The sequence below is a fragment of the Alternaria triticimaculans genome, assembly GCF_023758025.1.
Source record: "Alternaria triticimaculans strain BMP 0046 chromosome Unknown scaffold_1, whole genome shotgun sequence".
Classification (NCBI taxonomy): domain Eukaryota; kingdom Fungi; phylum Ascomycota; class Dothideomycetes; order Pleosporales; family Pleosporaceae; genus Alternaria; species Alternaria triticimaculans.
The window spans coordinates 3,517,898-3,536,131 of NW_026055958.1; the positions used below are offsets into that span (position 1 = coordinate 3,517,898).

The 18,234-nt window shown below is 52.3% G+C and overlaps 9 protein-coding genes across 9 annotated transcripts; 6 read left to right on the forward strand and 3 right to left on the reverse strand.

Moving 5' to 3' along the window:
- Positions 1-189: 189 nt before the first annotated feature.
- Positions 190-703, forward strand: J4E78_001183 (uncharacterized protein; the record flags this gene model as incomplete). Its single annotated transcript, XM_049361843.1, has 2 exons — positions 190-196; positions 342-703. The coding sequence occupies 2 exons, from the start codon at positions 190-192 to the stop codon at positions 701-703; spliced, it is 369 nt and encodes a 122-aa protein (XP_049227126.1).
- A 1,626-nt stretch (positions 704-2,329) lies between these two features.
- Positions 2,330-3,744, forward strand: J4E78_001184 (uncharacterized protein; the record flags this gene model as incomplete). Its single annotated transcript, XM_049361844.1, has 7 exons — positions 2,330-2,453; positions 2,518-2,580; positions 2,638-2,809; positions 2,861-3,052; positions 3,101-3,166; positions 3,217-3,346; positions 3,403-3,744. 7 exons carry the CDS (start codon positions 2,330-2,332, stop codon positions 3,742-3,744), a joined length of 1,089 nt encoding a protein of 362 aa, XP_049227127.1.
- A 602-nt stretch (positions 3,745-4,346) lies between these two features.
- On the forward strand, positions 4,347-5,658 carry J4E78_001185 (uncharacterized protein; the record flags this gene model as incomplete). The annotated part of the gene is made up of 3 exons (XM_049361845.1): positions 4,347-4,644; positions 4,698-4,827; positions 4,887-5,658. 3 exons carry the CDS (start codon positions 4,347-4,349, stop codon positions 5,656-5,658), a joined length of 1,200 nt encoding a protein of 399 aa, XP_049227128.1.
- Positions 5,659-6,659: 1,001 nt separating this feature from the next.
- On the reverse strand, positions 6,660-7,032 carry J4E78_001186 (uncharacterized protein; the record flags this gene model as incomplete). The annotated part of the gene is made up of 2 exons (XM_049361846.1): positions 6,660-6,872; positions 6,922-7,032. The coding sequence occupies 2 exons, from the start codon at positions 7,030-7,032 to the stop codon at positions 6,660-6,662; spliced, it is 324 nt and encodes a 107-aa protein (XP_049227129.1).
- A 247-nt stretch (positions 7,033-7,279) lies between these two features.
- Positions 7,280-8,618, forward strand: J4E78_001187 (uncharacterized protein; the record flags this gene model as incomplete). Its single annotated transcript, XM_049361847.1, has 3 exons — positions 7,280-7,391; positions 7,448-8,220; positions 8,280-8,618. The coding sequence occupies 3 exons, from the start codon at positions 7,280-7,282 to the stop codon at positions 8,616-8,618; spliced, it is 1,224 nt and encodes a 407-aa protein (XP_049227130.1).
- Positions 8,619-9,125: 507 nt separating this feature from the next.
- Positions 9,126-10,551, forward strand: J4E78_001188 (uncharacterized protein; the record flags this gene model as incomplete). Its single annotated transcript, XM_049361848.1, has 3 exons — positions 9,126-9,134; positions 9,229-9,293; positions 9,498-10,551. 3 exons carry the CDS (start codon positions 9,126-9,128, stop codon positions 10,549-10,551), a joined length of 1,128 nt encoding a protein of 375 aa, XP_049227131.1.
- A 287-nt stretch (positions 10,552-10,838) lies between these two features.
- On the reverse strand, positions 10,839-11,454 carry UBC7 (Ubiquitin-conjugating enzyme E2 7; the record flags this gene model as incomplete). Its single annotated transcript, XM_049361849.1, has 2 exons — positions 10,839-11,092; positions 11,211-11,454. 2 exons carry the CDS (start codon positions 11,452-11,454, stop codon positions 10,839-10,841), a joined length of 498 nt encoding a protein of 165 aa, XP_049227132.1.
- A 468-nt stretch (positions 11,455-11,922) lies between these two features.
- On the reverse strand, positions 11,923-13,967 carry J4E78_001190 (uncharacterized protein; the record flags this gene model as incomplete). The annotated part of the gene is made up of 2 exons (XM_049361850.1): positions 11,923-12,544; positions 12,592-13,967. The coding sequence occupies 2 exons, from the start codon at positions 13,965-13,967 to the stop codon at positions 11,923-11,925; spliced, it is 1,998 nt and encodes a 665-aa protein (XP_049227133.1).
- A 1,131-nt stretch (positions 13,968-15,098) lies between these two features.
- Positions 15,099-16,121, forward strand: J4E78_001191 (uncharacterized protein; the record flags this gene model as incomplete). Its single annotated transcript, XM_049361851.1, has 1 exon — positions 15,099-16,121. The coding sequence occupies one exon, from the start codon at positions 15,099-15,101 to the stop codon at positions 16,119-16,121; it is 1,023 nt and encodes a 340-aa protein (XP_049227134.1).
- Between the last annotated feature and the right edge of the window lie 2,113 nt (positions 16,122-18,234).

Below are 18,234 nucleotides of genomic sequence, written 5' to 3' on the forward strand. Positions count from 1 at the left end.
CTTTATCGCAGTCCTTCGTCATGGCTTCGGCACTCAACGATATTTGTAAGATCTAATTAGGTCGCTATCTACTTATTCAGAATATGAGATCTTCTCAGCCTTGACTGCGGCTCTTGGATCGGTCTGGAGTTCTGGAGGGTGTTCTGTCGATTGTCTTTCATTCACCGTATTGTCTTTGTGCACATGACAATGGCTCGTGCGCACTCTTTGTCGGCATTCCAACTCCTACACAACTTGCATTCCAGCTTTTTCTTTACGTGGTTGTATCATCGCCCCATTTCCAAATCGCATTTCCAAATCCACACTATCTCTACACCCCGAACGAATATACTATCACACAGCCTTGATACAGAAAGCTGCAAGCGCTCTCGCTATGTCTCATTACGCGCCTCAAACCACCAAGGCCAAGTCCCATATAGCTCCGCTCGTCAAAATATACGTCTGGCGGTGTCCGAACGAGAGCTGCAGTCACGCCAACGAGACAATAGCTAGCGAGGAGGGCAGAATTAGAGCAATATCGAGTGGTAACGAGCTCCGAGAGCCTATGTGGTACACTAGGAAGTGCGAGAAGTGTAGCGAAGAAGCTGGTAGGGGATGCTGTCTTCTCGAGGTCAAGCTCCTTCCGCCTGAGGATGAAGCGAAGGGGAAGGGGAAGAGGAAGAGGAAGGTGCCAGTGGACGATGACATCGAAGGCAAGCGCTGAGGTGAAATGGCATCTACGCGCAAGCTCGATATATCAATTTTGCTACGTCGACGAAGTGTACGCGGCTTGACTTAGTAAGAGTTGAGAGATTCATCTGCTGGGGCGCCCATGTCGCCTTTAGGCTGGTTGATGGTCTGAGCATGTCATCGTCTGCAACACACGATAACTTCCTTTGTTTTCTGAGCATGGTCATGATGACTGATATCTTACGCGAGATGGGTCAGATCTCAATGTGAACCTTAAACACTTGTATCGTTGAGAACGCGTCTAGATATCCGATGTTCAGGTTCACGCGTCGTGCTAAGCCGCATCCGTCTTCGCGCGTTCTCCGGACGCGCGCAGGCAGGCGCAAACATTTGAACCTCTACTGACGTACTGCTTGAGAGCCAGAGCTATCAACACCTATTGACTGTGATTCACCTGTAAAAACTGGAAGCTTGTGGGGTAAAGAAGAGGGGGCATTGACCCCAACACTCGGTTCCAATACAAGCAGGTAAAGAGGGAGCCATCTCTTGCGGCCCACGTTCACCCTCATTGCGCAGCCGCTGCAGCTCTCAAGTTCCTGCAGCTGATTACGCATCATCGAATCCAGCAGTGCGACTTCCAACGTTATTTCTCCGGAATGGCTCCTCCAGCGTTCGGCGCGGACTCAGCCGACGTGGGATATGTGGCCAAGATGCAATGCCGAAACATGCCTTATCCTATTTGAGTTGCCATTGGTAGGCTAAATGCGCTGCACGGGGCTATGGACACCACTTGCACTCCCACGACTCTCCATCAGCATATCCGCGCCAGCAAGAGTGGGCGATTGTTGTCGTGGCGACCTGTCATGAATCGCTCTAACGATACCTGTTTCTTCGGCAAGGTTGTGGAATACTCAGGCGTTTGTTAGGTACTGCCAACACGGAATGCATCGCGACTCCATCGCACATCGGCATGTGCAAGCGAACACGGGCAATCATGCACAGAGAACGTGGTTCAGGACACCGCCTTTCGGCACATACTGGGAGGGGCCGCTCCTCAATGCGAGACTAGCCCTGAAGCAAGCAGGATGAGCGTTGAAAGTCGCAAGCGAGGAACCAGTGGAAGGGTTCGTCCGCGTTCGCGCAGCGACTTCAAGATGGCATGCGCCTCAACGGGAGCCGCACCTATTCCCGCCTTTCCCGCCTATAACTCACGCCACTCGAGTCAGTAATCTCCTGCCTGAGCGGGCTATCATCCATGGCTCATGACTATTCGCCGTCTTATGCGTGCCCAAGCGATTCAAGCAGCAAGGGCGAGAAACTCATAATACGCTCGATTGAGGCCTTGCTGACGGCCGCTTCCACCAGTAGAGGGTCGCGTCGACATGCAAGGAACCAGATTCAAGCTCGGTAAAGGAGTGCCATCTCATCATGTGTCTTGCCTCTCCTCGGGGCCCGATCCCTGTCTTAAGAAATCCTTCCCCCAGTTTTCATCGACTCTTTCCTATCCGAATTGAGAGAATGAAGCACTGTGCAGAGATGCTGTGCTTACTCCTAAACCATGATCTTTTCAAAGAATCTATGCTTCATATAGCACAACCTACCGAGCGAACGTTTTCTAGCGCACCAGTTTGCCCACTTCCTTTTGCAACGACCCACGACGATGTCTGACCCTAATGCGACACTCATTGAGTGCCGCGCCGAGTACGCGGTTGGAAGTGCCATCATCGCCGCGAGATTCTTCACTAGATGGAAGACACTAGGATGGAGAGGATTCTACTGGGACGGTAAGCTCTGGCTGTACGAAGTACATACGAGACACATACTGACTTCGTACCCCTACCTGTTCAGACTTTTTTGCCTTCACCTCGTGGGTCTTTTTCACCTTGATCTATGTCATGGTGGAGTATCTCAGTAAGTTGACCACCGCAAGTCCCTCGGTATTGCATCAGCCGACTAATACTTCTCCAGACGTAATGGGTGCGCCTATAGCCATGTCACAAGAGCAGCGTGAAGCGCTTCCACCTGCAATGCGGAAGTCGATGCGAGAGGGCGCAAAGGGCATGTTCGCGTCTTTCTACTTCTTGATATTCCTAGTCTGGAGTCTGAAAGGATCTCTCATCATCCTGTTCCTCCGTTTGACGTGAGTTCATCTCTCCTTTGAGAGAAAACAAATGCTCACTTGCTGGCACAGGAGAAGCACTAGGCTCTACTACTACGTCCAGGCCGTAGCCGGTATCTCGGTTGCTGCATGCATAGCCGCCATCATCACGCAGACAACGCACTGTTTGCCCTTGAAGAGAAACTGGCAGATCCTTCCAGACCCAGGCAAGGAGTGTTCAGCCGGCATTGTCATCAACATCGTGATCGCCGTCGGAAACGTCTTGTGGGTATCACTATACAATCCAGTGATTAGAAGCTGACGCATTGACAGAGTCGATGCTTTGCTGCTGGTCGTACCTTTGTGGATGTTGAAAGATGCAAAGATCAGCCTCTGGCGGTAAGTTCACGCGCGACCTGGACAGAAGCCAAAGCTAATCGACATCACAGCAAAATTCGCGTCATTTTTCTCCTCTCTCTCGGTCTTTTCGTTATGGGGATGGCAATCGCTCGCTGTATCCTATCTATCGGCTCCTCTGTTGAGGTCGCTCTTTCCTCAGTATGGGCACAGCGCGAGGCTGTAAGTCACTACTTTTGACATACCACACTACGATGATATCTAATAACTTCGAACAGATAGTATCCATCTTTGCAGTCAACGCACCCGTCATCAACAGCCTGTTCAGAGCCGAGACGTGGAAGACACGGCACTCTTCGGACGGCTACGTATCGAAAGAATCCAACCGATCGCGATCGAACACGGGTACATTGGAGAAGATCAAGAAGAAGAAGACTGGCTTTGAGATCTATAAGATGACGGATATCGAGACGACGATGACAGACTTCGAGACAAGCAGCAAAGAGAGCACAACGGAGCTGTTCAAGGAACCCATGCTGTCTCCAGTGCCTTCACAATGGAGATGTTCGGCGCGTGGAGGGAGTCAAGATGGTCGTCCTGGGAGTAAGAGCATGGTTTGAACGATATCAGGGCGAGATACGTGCCCCTTGGGCTATCGCGACAGCGTGCCGTTTGGCGCTATTCTACGACATATAGCTTTGCTCCGCGGAGAGGTGAGCAAGTTATGCACGGCTTCTGAAGACGCTCTTGATGTCAATAGCGGTTTTATAAATTTAATAGAGACGACACACATAGCTCGCAACTTTCGCTTCCACCTATAACTGCTCGTTACAGCCGACGGCGACTTGATGCCCACGACAGCCAAAATCATCCCACTTGAGCCGTTGAGATTATGACCTGCAAGATAAGGCCAACCCCAGCAATAGCAGCCACGACGGTGTCCCGAAACGAGTCATGGACATGTGTTAACGTACGCTAAGGATCAACTCCCTGAGCAACCCCACATGTGCCAAGCTGTTATTGCCGTCCGCGGTATGCGACATCTCGTGGGATGACTGGGGTTTCTGGGAAGTGGACCTGAAGAGTCGTGAACTTGCGAATGTGTAGTAAACAGCAATGAAGCATGAATCATGTTGACGTTCCTTAAGTACTGTCCGCTATCCGTCCCTTCGGAAGACTATCATCTCATACGCGAAACTAAACATCACCTAACATACACAATATGGCATCTATCACCAGCACCCTAGACGCGATCAGCCCCTTCCAATTCTCCACAGATGTCGAGCGCTTCGAAGCCAAAGAAGCAGCGCGTCGTTTACTGACCCGCCTCGAAACGCCATTCGAGCAAGGCTGGAGACTCTCTTTCGAGACACCCGTGCTCGTAGCTGGTGTCCAGACTATTCTTGATCTCGGTATCTGGAAAGAATGGAGGGATGCCGACCAGAAGGACCCTGGTGCCCCAGTACACTTGGATCAGCTGCTGGAGTGGGCGAACACGAAGGCTGAGCCGAACTTGTTGCGTGGGTGTATCGCATTGCGGAAAAGAAGTGTAATGCTAATTTGCGGACTATAGGAAGGTTCTTGAGACACATTGCTGCTCTTTATGTATTGGAGGAGACGGATGTCGATACCTGGAAGCCCACACCCTACTCGCTTTCTCTCGGCGACACGGTATCGCATACCGACCAGATTATAAAGTGCGGGTACGTACAACCCAAGCCCCCAATTTACACACAAAGGCATCCAACTAACCCAAGTCCAGCATCGACCATACCATCCCCACTGGATGTAACCTCCCCGGCTTTCTCAAAAAGTACAAATACCGCGAACCCATCGACCTCACCCAGCTCGACAACTACCGCGACATGACCAACGGATCAGACTTCTTCGCTACTTGCGCAGCGGATCCGCAAGGGAAGGGAAGTAGTTTCATGGGTCTGATGACCGCATTGCGAAACCATAAGATGGACTGGACGGACGTATACGACACTAAGCGAATCGTAGATGGCGCAGAAATCGAAACCGGGAAGCCGTTGTTCGTGGACATTGGTGGCGCCCACGGTCTCGACACCTCGCGCCTGCTAGACAAGCATCCTGATCTGCCCGCCGATGTCTTGATCCTGCAAGATACCCCAGAAGTCGTAGCGATGCCAATCGAGGACTTGGACAAGAGGATCGTGAAGCAGGCTTACGACTTCTTCACCCCACAACCCCAATTGTATGCGCGCGCCTACTTCTTCCATGCCGTACCGCACGACTGGCCCGACGCGGACTGCGTACGCATGTTCTCGCAAGTCGCCGCAGTGTTCAAGCGCGGATACTCCAAGCTCCTGATCTACGAGGTCGTGTTGCCGAAGAAGGGTGCGACAAACCTGATGACGACGCTTGATCTGCAGCTCATGAACTGTACGAGTGGAATGGAGAGGACAGAAGAGCATTGGTCGCGGTTGTTGAAGGAAGCCGGGTTTAGGATTGTGGAGATAAGTCGGCATCCCAGGGCGGTGGAGAGCGTTATCGAAGCGGATTTAATGTAGTTGTGAGCTTGTCGCTCCAGATAAGTTCAAACTTCAAACTTCCATGCCAGTTGAATGCATACCCTAATCGCATGATTTTCCCCATGCAGCCTAGCCTCTTCAGTTCTGCTTCTACACTTCCTGTGGAAATAGGAAACACAATGGTGTTTAATGTCAATGGCATGTACATGGTTTCGCACGAGACCATGTGGCAGGTTTGTATCAATCCGGCACCAATTTTGGAAACGTCGAATCGACCGTGCTGCTTGTCGTAGGGTAGGCGATTTGTCTCCGAAGTGAGAGCGTAGATATAGATCATGTTGCGGATTTCGCCAGGCAGGGAAAGAAAGGGTGATGCTGAGACGGCGGCTTGGTGTGCGGCTGGAGTGGTGTGGGAGGAAACCGGGCCCAGGATCTTGAGGTGAGTTTTTGGTGGTCGTCTTCTAGGCTTGGAGACCTTAGACGGATTTTTGAAGGAAGATCGTGTGGTTGTGGAGGGGTTGTGGCCGTCTGGCTCAGAAAGCTTGGTTGTGACTGATGACTTCTGGATGAGCTTTGAGGCATACGAGCCCTCCCTCGTCGGACTGTTGCAGGATGTATGCATGGTACTGAGGAAGTCGATGTGTGGTGTGATGGTGATGGTGTTGGAAAGAGGATGATGTAGGCTCTAGGGTTATATTAAAAATGTCAAGAGGTGAATAAGAAGTTGCTTGTAGTCTGCAACGAGCAATATTATTATGCTATTGTTGGAGTTGGACAATAGCATTATGGGTCGCTGCTCGCTACCATACCGCGGCGACCACTTCACCTTCACTTCTGCCACTGTCATTGCCTACAATAGTCAGCACAGACCCTATTACGGCACTCGAAACGCAATACTAACAATATGACTGGTCCGAACACATTTCGTACTTGGCTTGCGCCCGCCCTCAAGGACACTCCAGGCATGGCGCCATACATACGCAGCCGGCAACTCGCAGTGAGCGCGCGCGTCTTGAGTTACATATCCATAGTCGGCTTCTTCAAAGCGCCACCGCGCTCTTCTGGCCCGCAAACGTACTCTCCTCAAACTCGATCTTCGTGATATGCTGGCCAGGCACAACGATGAGTCCGACGTAGCGACTGTTCCAAGCGACAGATGCAGATGGATTTCCCGACTCTTCTACAGCCTTGCGAATCGTCTCGGCTGATGGCGCACGGTACTCGTGTGCGAGTGCAAGAATGACATTACGGTCCTATACCAAGTTAATACAGCACGACTCCCCACATGTCATGACCTCGTACTTTGTCTGTGCATTTCATCTGGCCTCCGAATACTCGCCCATCACTGGCGTGTATGCGCAAGTTCTTCCCGATGAACTGGCTCAGCCAGAAGGTGGCTTGCTCGTTGTCCATTTTGGTGGTCTTGTTCGCTCGAGGGAAGAGCCAGCTGTAGCGGTTGGTCCTCCTAGGGGCTAACATTTCGCTTGCCGGGAAAGAGGGACCGCAATGTGGCTGTGTAACACCTGAGGCTGGAGTCGTGGCTGCCTGTCGGAGAAAGCGAAAGTGCCGCCGACGTGGCTTGGCGCGTTTGACGCGTTTGCGCCAAATTTCTGGACTTTGCCCACGCCATGCGACCAGGGCATTCAGCACACACCATACCATGTATTCAATACGGCGGGGCTGCCAATCGGCACTGTTGCGATCAGACAACATCTGCCTCTATGCCAATGGCTCAAGACGCGCATTCTCGCGCACTGCGGTGAGCCAAAGAGGTCCGCATCACTCCCGAATCGCCTTCGTATATACACTCTACTAATGCGAACATCAGGCGCTCTCCCCAATTTCCTCCCACCGTCTTCTCCCGAACTATCCAAGCTCCTATCGACCTTCAACTCCCAAATCCTCCTCCCCGAACACTTGACCAAAGAGCAACAGAAGCTCGTATACTCGCAAGAAAGCCGCGCAAAACTCGAAGCCGAGCCTATAGAGATTACCTTGGGAGAGGTCACCCTGCCTCTTGAACACCTCGACCGCAATAGGCTACCGAATCGTTACAAGCGGCTCAGGGAGATTTGTAACCAAAGCGAAACCAAGGAGGACTGGGAGAATGTTGTCAGATGCTTGGAGGGATTCCAAGAGGCCGGGATCAAGGTTCACTGGCAGTGGCAGGAGCTCGTTATCAGGAAGTTGAACCTTGCAGGCATGCAGCATCTTGTTCTGAAGGCGTTGCAAAGAGCAAAGGAAACCGGCGTCAAGCTGAACAATTACGGTGTTTTGCGTGCGGTGTTGAGAACTGTGCACGACAAAGCGGCTCTGGCCGATTGGACACAGGACGATACAATCAAGGCGCACAAACTGGCGAAGCAAGTGGTGGAGCTCATGGAGGATGAGGAACACTATGTAGGCAAGAGACCACACGGTGTGAAACCGCGCGGAAAACCAGACAAGTTTGCCGAAGGCGACTACAGAGGGAGGCCATCTGTGGTTGCGCTGCCGACAGAAATGGCTGCTGTACTCGCCGACAGATACGGTGGAGACAAAGAGGAGGTCAAGAAACTTTCTAGCCGCCTGGTCCACGCGTTACAGCAGAGCGGATACACGGTACATCTTCCCCCATTATTTTTCTGCATATGCGGACCAATACTGACAAAACATTACAGACATCACTAGATGCTATATCTAGAAACTCCGACGCGAGAGCTGCTGATTTCGTAAACGTCACCAAACTTTTGGAACACATTACCGACCACTGCTACGAACTTCTTGAGGTACTTATCATATGGAACGCTCTTAAGACGTCTCGCAAAGTGCTCGGCGCTGAAATGCCCATGTCAGAAGAGGCACAGACGTTCGAGACTAGAACAAAGCTAGTATTGATCGAGGGTGTACGGTCGCTGGACGACATGTCCAAAAACAAGGAGGGCAAGCCGCTGATGCCGGCATATGTGCGCTACATCAAGGATACTGTTCAGAAGACCCAAGGAGAAAGTTACGCATAAGAGGACTGGGCGTCAGAGCCAGCGCTGTAGTTGAGAAGCTGCTGTGTAAGCTATAGCATGTATCATAGCACTGGACGAATAAGGGCCGCATCTTTGCCAGTCTAGAAATGTAAATGTATATCAACTCGAAGAGTACCCAGATCACGATCCTCTCCGATGGAGATCGTATGTCGCCAGTAGATCGCGGTCATCGAAGACAGAGATGTCGTAATATGTTGTTGAACAAACGTCATGCAGGACGGCAAACAGCGTGCCCATTCATTCCATCCCCATTGACCCAGCTATCTGACTTCCCCATAGAAGATAGCGCACAGCCGCACCTATCCGCCCATCACCGACGCACCCTGCTCAAGTCACATGCATCGTGTGGCACCAGCAAACAGCCTCGTCGCTCCTACCTCGCTCTTACCCCGCCCCCGCTTTTGTGCCTTATAGCCTGCGTGCCCCGCCACCTTTTCTTCCCTTAGCCTCAATCACGCCATATCCGCCAAATCAGCATTCACCACCATGGTCCAGGTACGCCCCAGGATTTTTATATGGGTTTCCTAATGCGGTAGACTATGTCGATATGTAAACTGGATTTGGTCGAGTAGGGCTGACGATGCGCTAGAAGCTTGAGTACTCGGTTGAGGAGCCGCTGAATCGCGAGCCGGAGCTTGAGAAGCTGGTTGAAAGGTACGTCTAGTGTTCATCGCATGTGAGGGTGAAGGAGACTGTGCTGGGAAGAGACGATGAGAGGCGCTAGTAGGGGACCAGCCGTTCACGCACGGGTGACGGCGTCCTGACGGTGGGCTCAGTCGATCATGACCCTTGGATCCAGGATACCCACAGTCCAGTGTCAAGATCCATACGCAGCCACAATACTAACACAGTGAACAGCTTCATCACCAAAGACGGCTACGACCGCAATCACGGACCCATTCCCCACATCGATGCGAGCACACACAAAGTCTCCGTCACAGGACTCGTCAACAATGAACTTTCGCTTTCTATCGCAGACCTCGAAGCACTTCCGCAACACACCGTAATATGCGCACTACAATGCGCCGGAAACCGACGTCACACCATGCGTACAAAGTTGAAGGAGGTGTCCGGAATTGACTGGTTTGATGGCGCAGTCATGAATTGCAAATGGACAGGCCCCCTGCTCAAAGATGTTCTGGAGAAAGCTGGTGTCAAGGTCGATGAAAACAAGCTCAGCGAAGCGCATGTGGCTTTCTCGTGCTACCAGACGCCTACCCAAGACGACGAGTTCTACGGTGCCAGTATCTCACTATCACGTGCCATGGATCGTGAGAGTTCGATTTTACTTGCCCTACAAATGAACGACAAGCCTCTTCCACCAAACCACGGTGCTCCGGTCCGCGTCGTCACTCCTGGTATCGCTGGAGCGAGGAGCGTCAAGTGGCTTGACTCCATTTCCGTCCAACTGACCGAGAGTCAAAGTCACTATCAGCAGCACGACTACAAAGTCCTACCTCCAGAGGTCGATTCGAAAGAAAAGGCGGAGGGGTATTGGGGCCAGGTCGATGCACTTCAAGACATGCCGGTCAACAGCGTCGTTGGAATTCCCAAATCGGGTAGTACCGTGCAGCGAGACGCAGATGAGACGATTGAAGTCAAGGGTTATGCACTGCCTAGTGGAGCGGATGGACCCATTGTCAAAGTCGAAGTCAGCACCGATGGAGGATCAACATGGACAGAAGCAGAGTTGATCAAAGCATACGAGGGAGAAGATGCCAAGGACGTTGAGCTCAAATGGGCGTGGGCATTATGGAAGGTAAGGGTCAAGGTTGAGAAGAGCAAGGATGTTGCGATATACAGTCGGGCGACAGACAAGAGCGGCAATGTGCAGGAGCAGTGCCCGAAGTGGAACTTTCGCGGCGTGGCGTATAATGGGTATGGGGAGGCTTCTGGTTTGGAGATTGTTTGAAGGTAATAGTAGGATGGCTGGACGGACGGACGGACGGACGGTGTGGTAGATTGGACTGATTGTGTGCTTTTGGTATCCATATGGCAAGATTAGCGCGGCCTGACTTTCGCCAGCGATACAAGTTCAACCTTGTAGCATCACGAAACCCTTATCGCTTGTAGTGCCATTCTTCCTGAAAGATCCATGATATCTTTATATGAACATGAGTTACAGATACCCAGCACCGCAAAGACTCCTGTTACGCTATGCATCCATTATTCGTGATTTCCAACCTTCTCTCAAATCCATCACAGTCCCAGACTCTTCCGCACATTCGTCCTTACAATCTTCTCATACTCGTCGCGCTTCTCCCGCCACATGCGCGCCGCATCCACGTTCGCTGGACTCTCGTCATTCGGCTCCGCCAACATGCTCATGACGCTTATCAGGATCTTCTCGACACTTTGTATAGGTGACCATCGTTCCGAGGCTTGTTCGTAGTGCATGGGGTCTTCGCCGGGGGCATGGAGGATGGATATACAGACTTCGCCGTTGGGGTATACTGTTGGTGGTGTTAGCTTCAGTCCTGATAACTCATACTTCTCGCTTCTCGCTTCTCGCACACATGAATGAAAGTGTCTAGTGCAGGATCGCAAGCATGTCCACATTGTCAAACATACCATTTGGATGCCACATCTCCGTCATAAACTTCATCTTTGGCGGCGCAAGCGGGTAGTCTTTCGGGAACCGGAGTTCAGCGGGGAAAACGCCGCCTTCAAAGGGTGTGCCTTCGGGTCCTTGGATCAGCGCTTCCCACACGAACATGTCGTCTTCGCTGACCGGGCCAGCGGTGATGCCTTCTGGCGGGTCGTTCGAGAGCATGCGATATTCTTTGAAGAGGCGCTTTGAAGCTGAGGACGCCATATTGTGTATCGGTTGGAAGCGGGGGTGTATGGACGGGAGTGAGGGGGGTCGCTCGTGTGCGCGGGGTGGGTTTGGGTTGCAGAAGGTCGGACGGAGTCTTGGTCGCGAAGTAGGGGTATCTGTTCGGAAGCGAGTTGTAAAGCGCGCTGTGCTCCAAGATCTGGTGTCTGAACAGAGAGTGTGTGTCTACTGTGGTTGAGTGAAAGCGTTCCGGTCGGTGAATGACGACGGTTCCGACACGTCGGCTTTGGAGACGCGGTTTAGCGCCTGGGCACGTGCCCAATTCCTTGCTAGCCACGTGGGCAGGTACACACATGGCAAGCACGAAGAATTACACCTGACACAGTCATTGTATGCTCCAGGGTTTGTAATAACCGAAACTGTGGACGTAGCCACCTGATCAGGGTCAAGCTGAAGCCTTATATCAGAAATGGAGTATTTATTACAAGTAGCAGGTATCATCTATCGCTAACCAAACACTTCAATCATGAACCTATACTCAAGCTTCCTACCCTCGTTCCTCGCTCTCGCACTCAGCATGCTACACTGATCGGCAATCTGCTGGCCTATGACAGGAGGACCGCAGAAGAAAACCCCAATCTTGATCTCATCATCTTTGTTGCCATCCTTTTCGTTCAGACGATCTGCCAGTACCTTGCTCATATCGTCGTAGTGTGCCTCCATAATACCCCGAATGTCGGGACGTCCGAAATGTGTAGGGTTGACAAGACCAGTGATGGGCGATTGCGGGTGCTCATCTGTGCGATGCTTTTCGAGCAACCAGCGGAATACGTGTTGGGAGATTTGTTTGCGCTTCTGCGTTACGTAGGTGTTGATGCGGATGTCGAGATCTTCGCTGTTTGGTTGCTGACGGAAAACTTCGTTGAGAAGATCGGAAAACCAGAGGAGGTTGTTCTTGTCGCGGACCATCCAATGCAGGTCGACTCGACGATGGTTCGTGTACGGCGAAGGCTCTTTGGGGGTTTCGTCGGGTGAGGCTGGGGAGTCGTTCGCAGACTTGACGCGTTCGAGCTCGTGGTGTTGGAGATCGGTCAATACACCAGAAAACGGCGTTATTCCAATACCAGCACTATAATATGTTAGAAAGGTTGGGGTTGAAAGGGAACGTTAGCGTACCCAAAGACCATGCTGTACTCGAAGTCATAGAACCGCTGAGCTGGTGCACCGAATGGTCCATCGAGACCGATCTTGATAGTCTTTCGTCCGCCTTCTTTGGCCAGATCGCGGAGCGAGTTTGTCCAGTCACCGTCTGCTTTGATGTGAACTTGCATGGTGTTGTTGATGCAAGTTGACACGGTAAATGGATGCCACTGGAATCGTGATAGCTGCGGAACCTGCACAAATACGTATTGGCCAGCTTTGTAGTCCCACGGGCGAGTCTTGGGTACTTGCGCGGTAATGGCAACAGTCTCGTCATCTAGTAATTCAAGATCCGCAAGGATAGGACGGAAGCTTAGGATTAAGCGCCACACACGTTCGCAGAGAACCATGAGAGTAGGGAAAGCGAGCCAGTAGCCGAACATGGGCCACTGTAGAAGATGGGCAGTGCCGTGCGCCATCATGAAACCGATAATGGGAAACATGAGTAGATGAGCTAGCTGGAACACCTCGTAGCTCCACTTTCGTATCTGGGGCATGCTCATCAATGCGAGGAGATAGAACAAGCCGAGAGATGTGAGACCAGTCCACCCTGGCAATGACCGAAGGTAGTCAGTGTATGAGCGTGGTACAGCGTCCTGTCCGATAACATTGGCAACTGCATTCTGTCGATTGGGCTTGCTGCCGAAGACAAAAGAGCCGCTGAGGTGGCCAATGGCATGTACAGTCGCGAATAACAATGCGACTATAGACATCTTGATGTGGAAACTCTGTGACAGGTCCCAGTTGATAAACCTGGAGATGAAGTAGAAGCGCCGAAGGAACGTCGAGAGCCATCGCGACATCGATAGGATAAGGAAGAAGAAGGTCGGGTACAGCACACCGGCGCAAGTCTTGGATAAGACAGCCCCCCATCCGAACGCAGGCGTGTACTGATCGAAAGTAAGGTACTTGACGAACTGCCAGACACCAAACCCTATCATCAAGGCCAGCACCAGACCAAGGAACATTATTTCAGGTCCTTTGACTGCCCAGTAAGCACGCGCACGTCGGTGGAGGGGCACCTGCTTCAGGTAATCATCCTCGTCTTTTGCTTCTTTCCGGTCTTGCTCCAAGGACGGTATCTCCCATGTCTTGACAGTCTTTGCGAAGGTTTCTCGGTTGATGTGGTCGTCTCGTGTTCCGATGACATTCCTGAGGAATTCATGCCGAGCCTCGTCGCCCCGAGATCCATGGTGGAGGTTATGTGGTTGCGCTTTGGGTGCTATCTCCTTGTGTACTTGATCCAGCTTGCGTTCCAGCTCCCAGTAGTCGACATTTCCATCTTTGTCGTGATCGAGATCGTCAATGAACTTCTTGATTTCGTCATCCGTAAGGGACTGTTGCGGAGCCATCGACGTCCGAGGAGCGCTGGGATAGGGTATGATCTGCTTGGGAGTAGGTGGTGGATCAGCTGCCACATGTGGCTCAACGGCAACGATAGCCTTTAAGGCTGCCCTTGGTCAGTTCCCTGATCAGCTCATTTGTTTGTTGATGGTCCAGGCACGTAGGCCAAGGCCTTGCGATGAAGTGTCGCCAATAAGAAGAATCCAAGGATGTGATACCAAGGCGACAAGAGGACCCAAGACGGAGTTGGCGCCGGCGGACGCAACTTGTAACCCTGGCGGAGCGGAACCTGCTTCCCATCGCACTCTCCGCCTGCTGCACAGCCACTCAGCGGTACGACCAAGACTTCCGCCCAGGTGTTTTGGGTTCTGATCATGCAAGCTTGCGCGTCAGATAAGGACATGTGGAGGAGGTCCTCAGCCACGAGTTGCATTGGCATCGCCGCATCCGACGTCGAAAACAAGATCTAGAACCAAAGGTCTTTTTGTGCGCTATGCGGATGATAGCAGTGGTGGCATGGCATCTTCCGTGGTTTGTGCAGCCCGTCCATGAGATCCCTCATATGACGACCTAGTTGCGATTGCGACATTGATGGGATCCGTGATCGTCCCGGGTTCAATTAGATCTTCATAAAGAGCGCACAACGGTTTACAAGACCCAGAAGAATGAAGACGCGCTGAGGGTTGAGTGGCACGGTCCTGGTGTTGCCCAAGAAATTCAGGCTTGGCATGGAACAGTCGGCACGCGCGACCCATGGCTTCGTCATTGTGCTTTTTGCGCAACGCGTACCGCAATCCTTCACCGTTGTGTGATGGCCGAGACATTTTGCAAGCACCTCCAGATCGACCCACTCTCGGAAGCGTTCATATCTTCCCGCTTTTAGTCAGGGTCTTCTCTATCTGGCCTAAACGCTGGGGCACGACGTCATTGAAGCCCTGATGTGCCGTCTTTTTACTAGAGAACGAGTCGCCCTGCGCGCGTGGGCTTGCTAAGGCCCCGTAATCGACGATGCGTGCTCCTCTTTCTTTGCGCCACGAGATGCATCCACCCGAGCGTCCTTGTTCCCACGCGTCCAGCATCCTTCCGCTCCCTACCACGGAGCTCCCTCCGTCTTCGTGTTTACAACGACAATCTTCAATATGACCACCATGACGGACGCCAGCACTCCCAGCCCAACTGCCAAGACTGGCTCCTCGATACAGCTCACCCATCGCAATGATCGCACCTTCCTCATGGCGGTGGTCCAGTCTCTGGTACGACTGATGCGAACGCGCATCAGCAACCGCCAAGCAGACCACGAGGAAGGGTCAATCCGACTCAAGCCAAAGCAATCGAACCTCTCCCAGTGTACCCTCCACGAACGAACTGTATGCGGCATACACATTTACGATGTCATACCACCCAACAAGGCAGAGAAGAGCTCGAAGAAGCGCATATACTATTTCGCTGGTGGCAGTTGGCAGGAACCGCCTTCTCCACAGCATTACAAAATATGCGCGAAGCTAGCCAAAGAAATGTCTGACACCTCCACATCGATTGTGTCAACACCTCTTGCGCCCAACGACCCCGCGCACAAGTCGTTCCCTGTCTGCCAAAAGACATACCGGGCTTTGATGGCCGAAGCGGAAGAGGCTGGAGAGAAAGTTATACTGGCGGGTGACTCGTCGGGGGCGAATATTGCTCTGTGTCTTGTGCTAGAGGCCCTACGGGAGGACAGCGAGAATGAAGGCGTCGAGATCAAGCATCTCCCACACCCCGTCGCCATCATGAACGTGTGCCCATCGACCGATTTAACTCGCGAAAACTCCGATATCGATAAAGTGGCACCTCGAGACCCTCTCCTCACACCCAAGATCATCAGAGCGACAGCGAAAGCATGGCAAGGAGACTGGGACGCCGCCGATCGCCGCATATCCCCTATCAATGCCGACATTTCACTACTCGCGAAGAAGGGCATCAAGGTGCATGGAATAACTGCTGGATGCGATGTGCTGAGCCCGGATGGCGTCATCTTTCGCAAGAAGTGCGAGGAACACGGTGTCATTGGCGAGTGGGTTCATTGGGAGAAGCAAATGCACTGCTTCGTTCTGACCATGCCGTACGGACTGGTCGAGGCAAAGGATGCCTGCCAATGGATCGTCGATGTTTTGAAGAAGGAATGAGTTGGGTGACGATGTCTTGTGTCCGAGTAAGAGATACCCTTGCTTTCTGTGCGTGCGACCGATTTAGGTATAATAATATTACAGCTTTTTAGCAGATCCCCAAACTTGCAGATCACCTCTCGCGCTTTCATACACAACTTCATGTCATACACACTTTCCTTCTCTGGCCGCGCGGCTCCATACTCCACGCTACCCTACCAACGGTCCATCATCCGGCTCGATCGATCTCAGACTCGGCTCCCGCGTTGGGCAGGATGTGCTTGAGAAGGCATTCCGTGATTCGGTGCCGTGCGCTCGCCAACATCCTGCAAGGCATAGCTGAGCGTGGGTGAGGACGGTGTTGTTATTCGACCACCTGGCAACGCCTTCATAGCGGTTGGATCAGCAACGGCGCTGTGGAACATATGGCTTGCGACGATGTGCTTCGGTGTTTGAATGGGTAAGTTCCTAATCTTCAGCGCGTCTTCAGGGCCCGAACGCCCGCAAGTCCCGGGTTGTCGCGTGGCCCTCACTCTCCACCAGAGTAAGCTCATCGACCGAGAACCTATATTCGTCTTTCGCTTTCCGCGGCTTCGAACCACTCCCGAACGTCACAACCTCATCAGTCATATCCGGTTTCGACCTTTTCCGCCCCATCTCTACAAACTCGTCGTTGTTCGGGCCTAGGAATCCTAGGTCCACAAGCCGGTTTCGCACTTGGGTCTCGGTCTTCTCATCGTAGAAGTAATGACCGGTCCTTACGAGGCTCCGCTGCATAACTAATTCAGGTGTCAGAGTTTTCCTGGTACACTGTTCGCATATGTGCATTACTTACTACCCTTGAGCGTTGGTATCGTGGCAGCGATCAACGCAAGCTCGAGTTCCAGCATCGACCACAGTGTAGGCGCGACTGTCATGAAAAAGGTGTCACCACCTGGTGGTATCATGCTGGCCTTGACAGTGCGTAAGATGGCGAATGATGAAGCGAACAGTCCAAGGCCCATGAGAATACCAAGGAAGATCTTTTCGCCACGCGGCCGCTGTAGTTTCCGAATAAAGGTTATCGGTATCAGCGAGAATACGAGGTCGGTCGAGATATGCACAGCGCTCGCCGCAACGATGTTCCCAACGATGGCTTCTTGTGGCAAGCACTCCACTTTCTGCGTCAAAAAGATGGTGGGATCCCAATATATGCTGAATGGCCGGCATTGCAGAAACTGAAACAGCGTCGAGGTTATAGTCGTGAGAATGAGTAGCACGATCGTAAAAGACAGGAAGATGCGCCAGGGACGTGTCTGCTTAATGCGGAGCAAGAGAAGGGCGACTGAGATTTTGACGAGTCCAATGGAAAAATTCCAGAGAGCTTGGCAATAGAAGACGAGTCGCATGGCGGCGAGACGCGAGTCTGCCGAGACATATTTTGTTCGCTGGCCGAAGCCATAGGAACATGCTAGGCAGACGATGACATATTTTGCTATCGCAAGGACCTGTGGATATACGAAGTCAGTGCTGCCCTCGTTGGGAGTAGATTCCGCCTTACCGTCGCTGCAACCGCCGTCCAGTCATCCATGTGCAGATTCCAGAAAGGACGCACTCTCGACCAAAGTCGTGCAGAGAGTAGCAGGACAGCGAAGAGTGTCAGACTCCCACATACACCGAGAAGAAGAGGCGCCTGGGTGTCGTTGCGCTCAGGACCGGGCATCAGCTGTCTAGATCGCAGCTCCATATCGCAAGAATAAAATAACGGAATAACGACTCCGCGACAGATTAGAAGAAAGAACTACCCTCAGACGCAGCGTTCACACCTCTCCTTCCTATACTACTGCACCGACTGTTTATCAGCATTCTAGCCGCCATATCCCGTCATCACCATCGCATAAACAAGCCTCGTCCCCAATCACACGACCCTTACTTCTCAGGCTTCCAAGCCACACGATCATCGTCTCAATCGCTGGCTTGGTTGGCTCGCATTCTGGCGTTCGCAAATACTGCCCTGTTGGCATAAAGTCGCCGCGTGTCAGATGTGTTTCGCGTAGTCGCTTTCATCCTTGTACCCCACAAACTTATGGTCTCGGATGTGATTCCGAGTTCTGAGGGTTATGCAACTGTTGGTTCGTGTTTGAGAGCGGGGGGA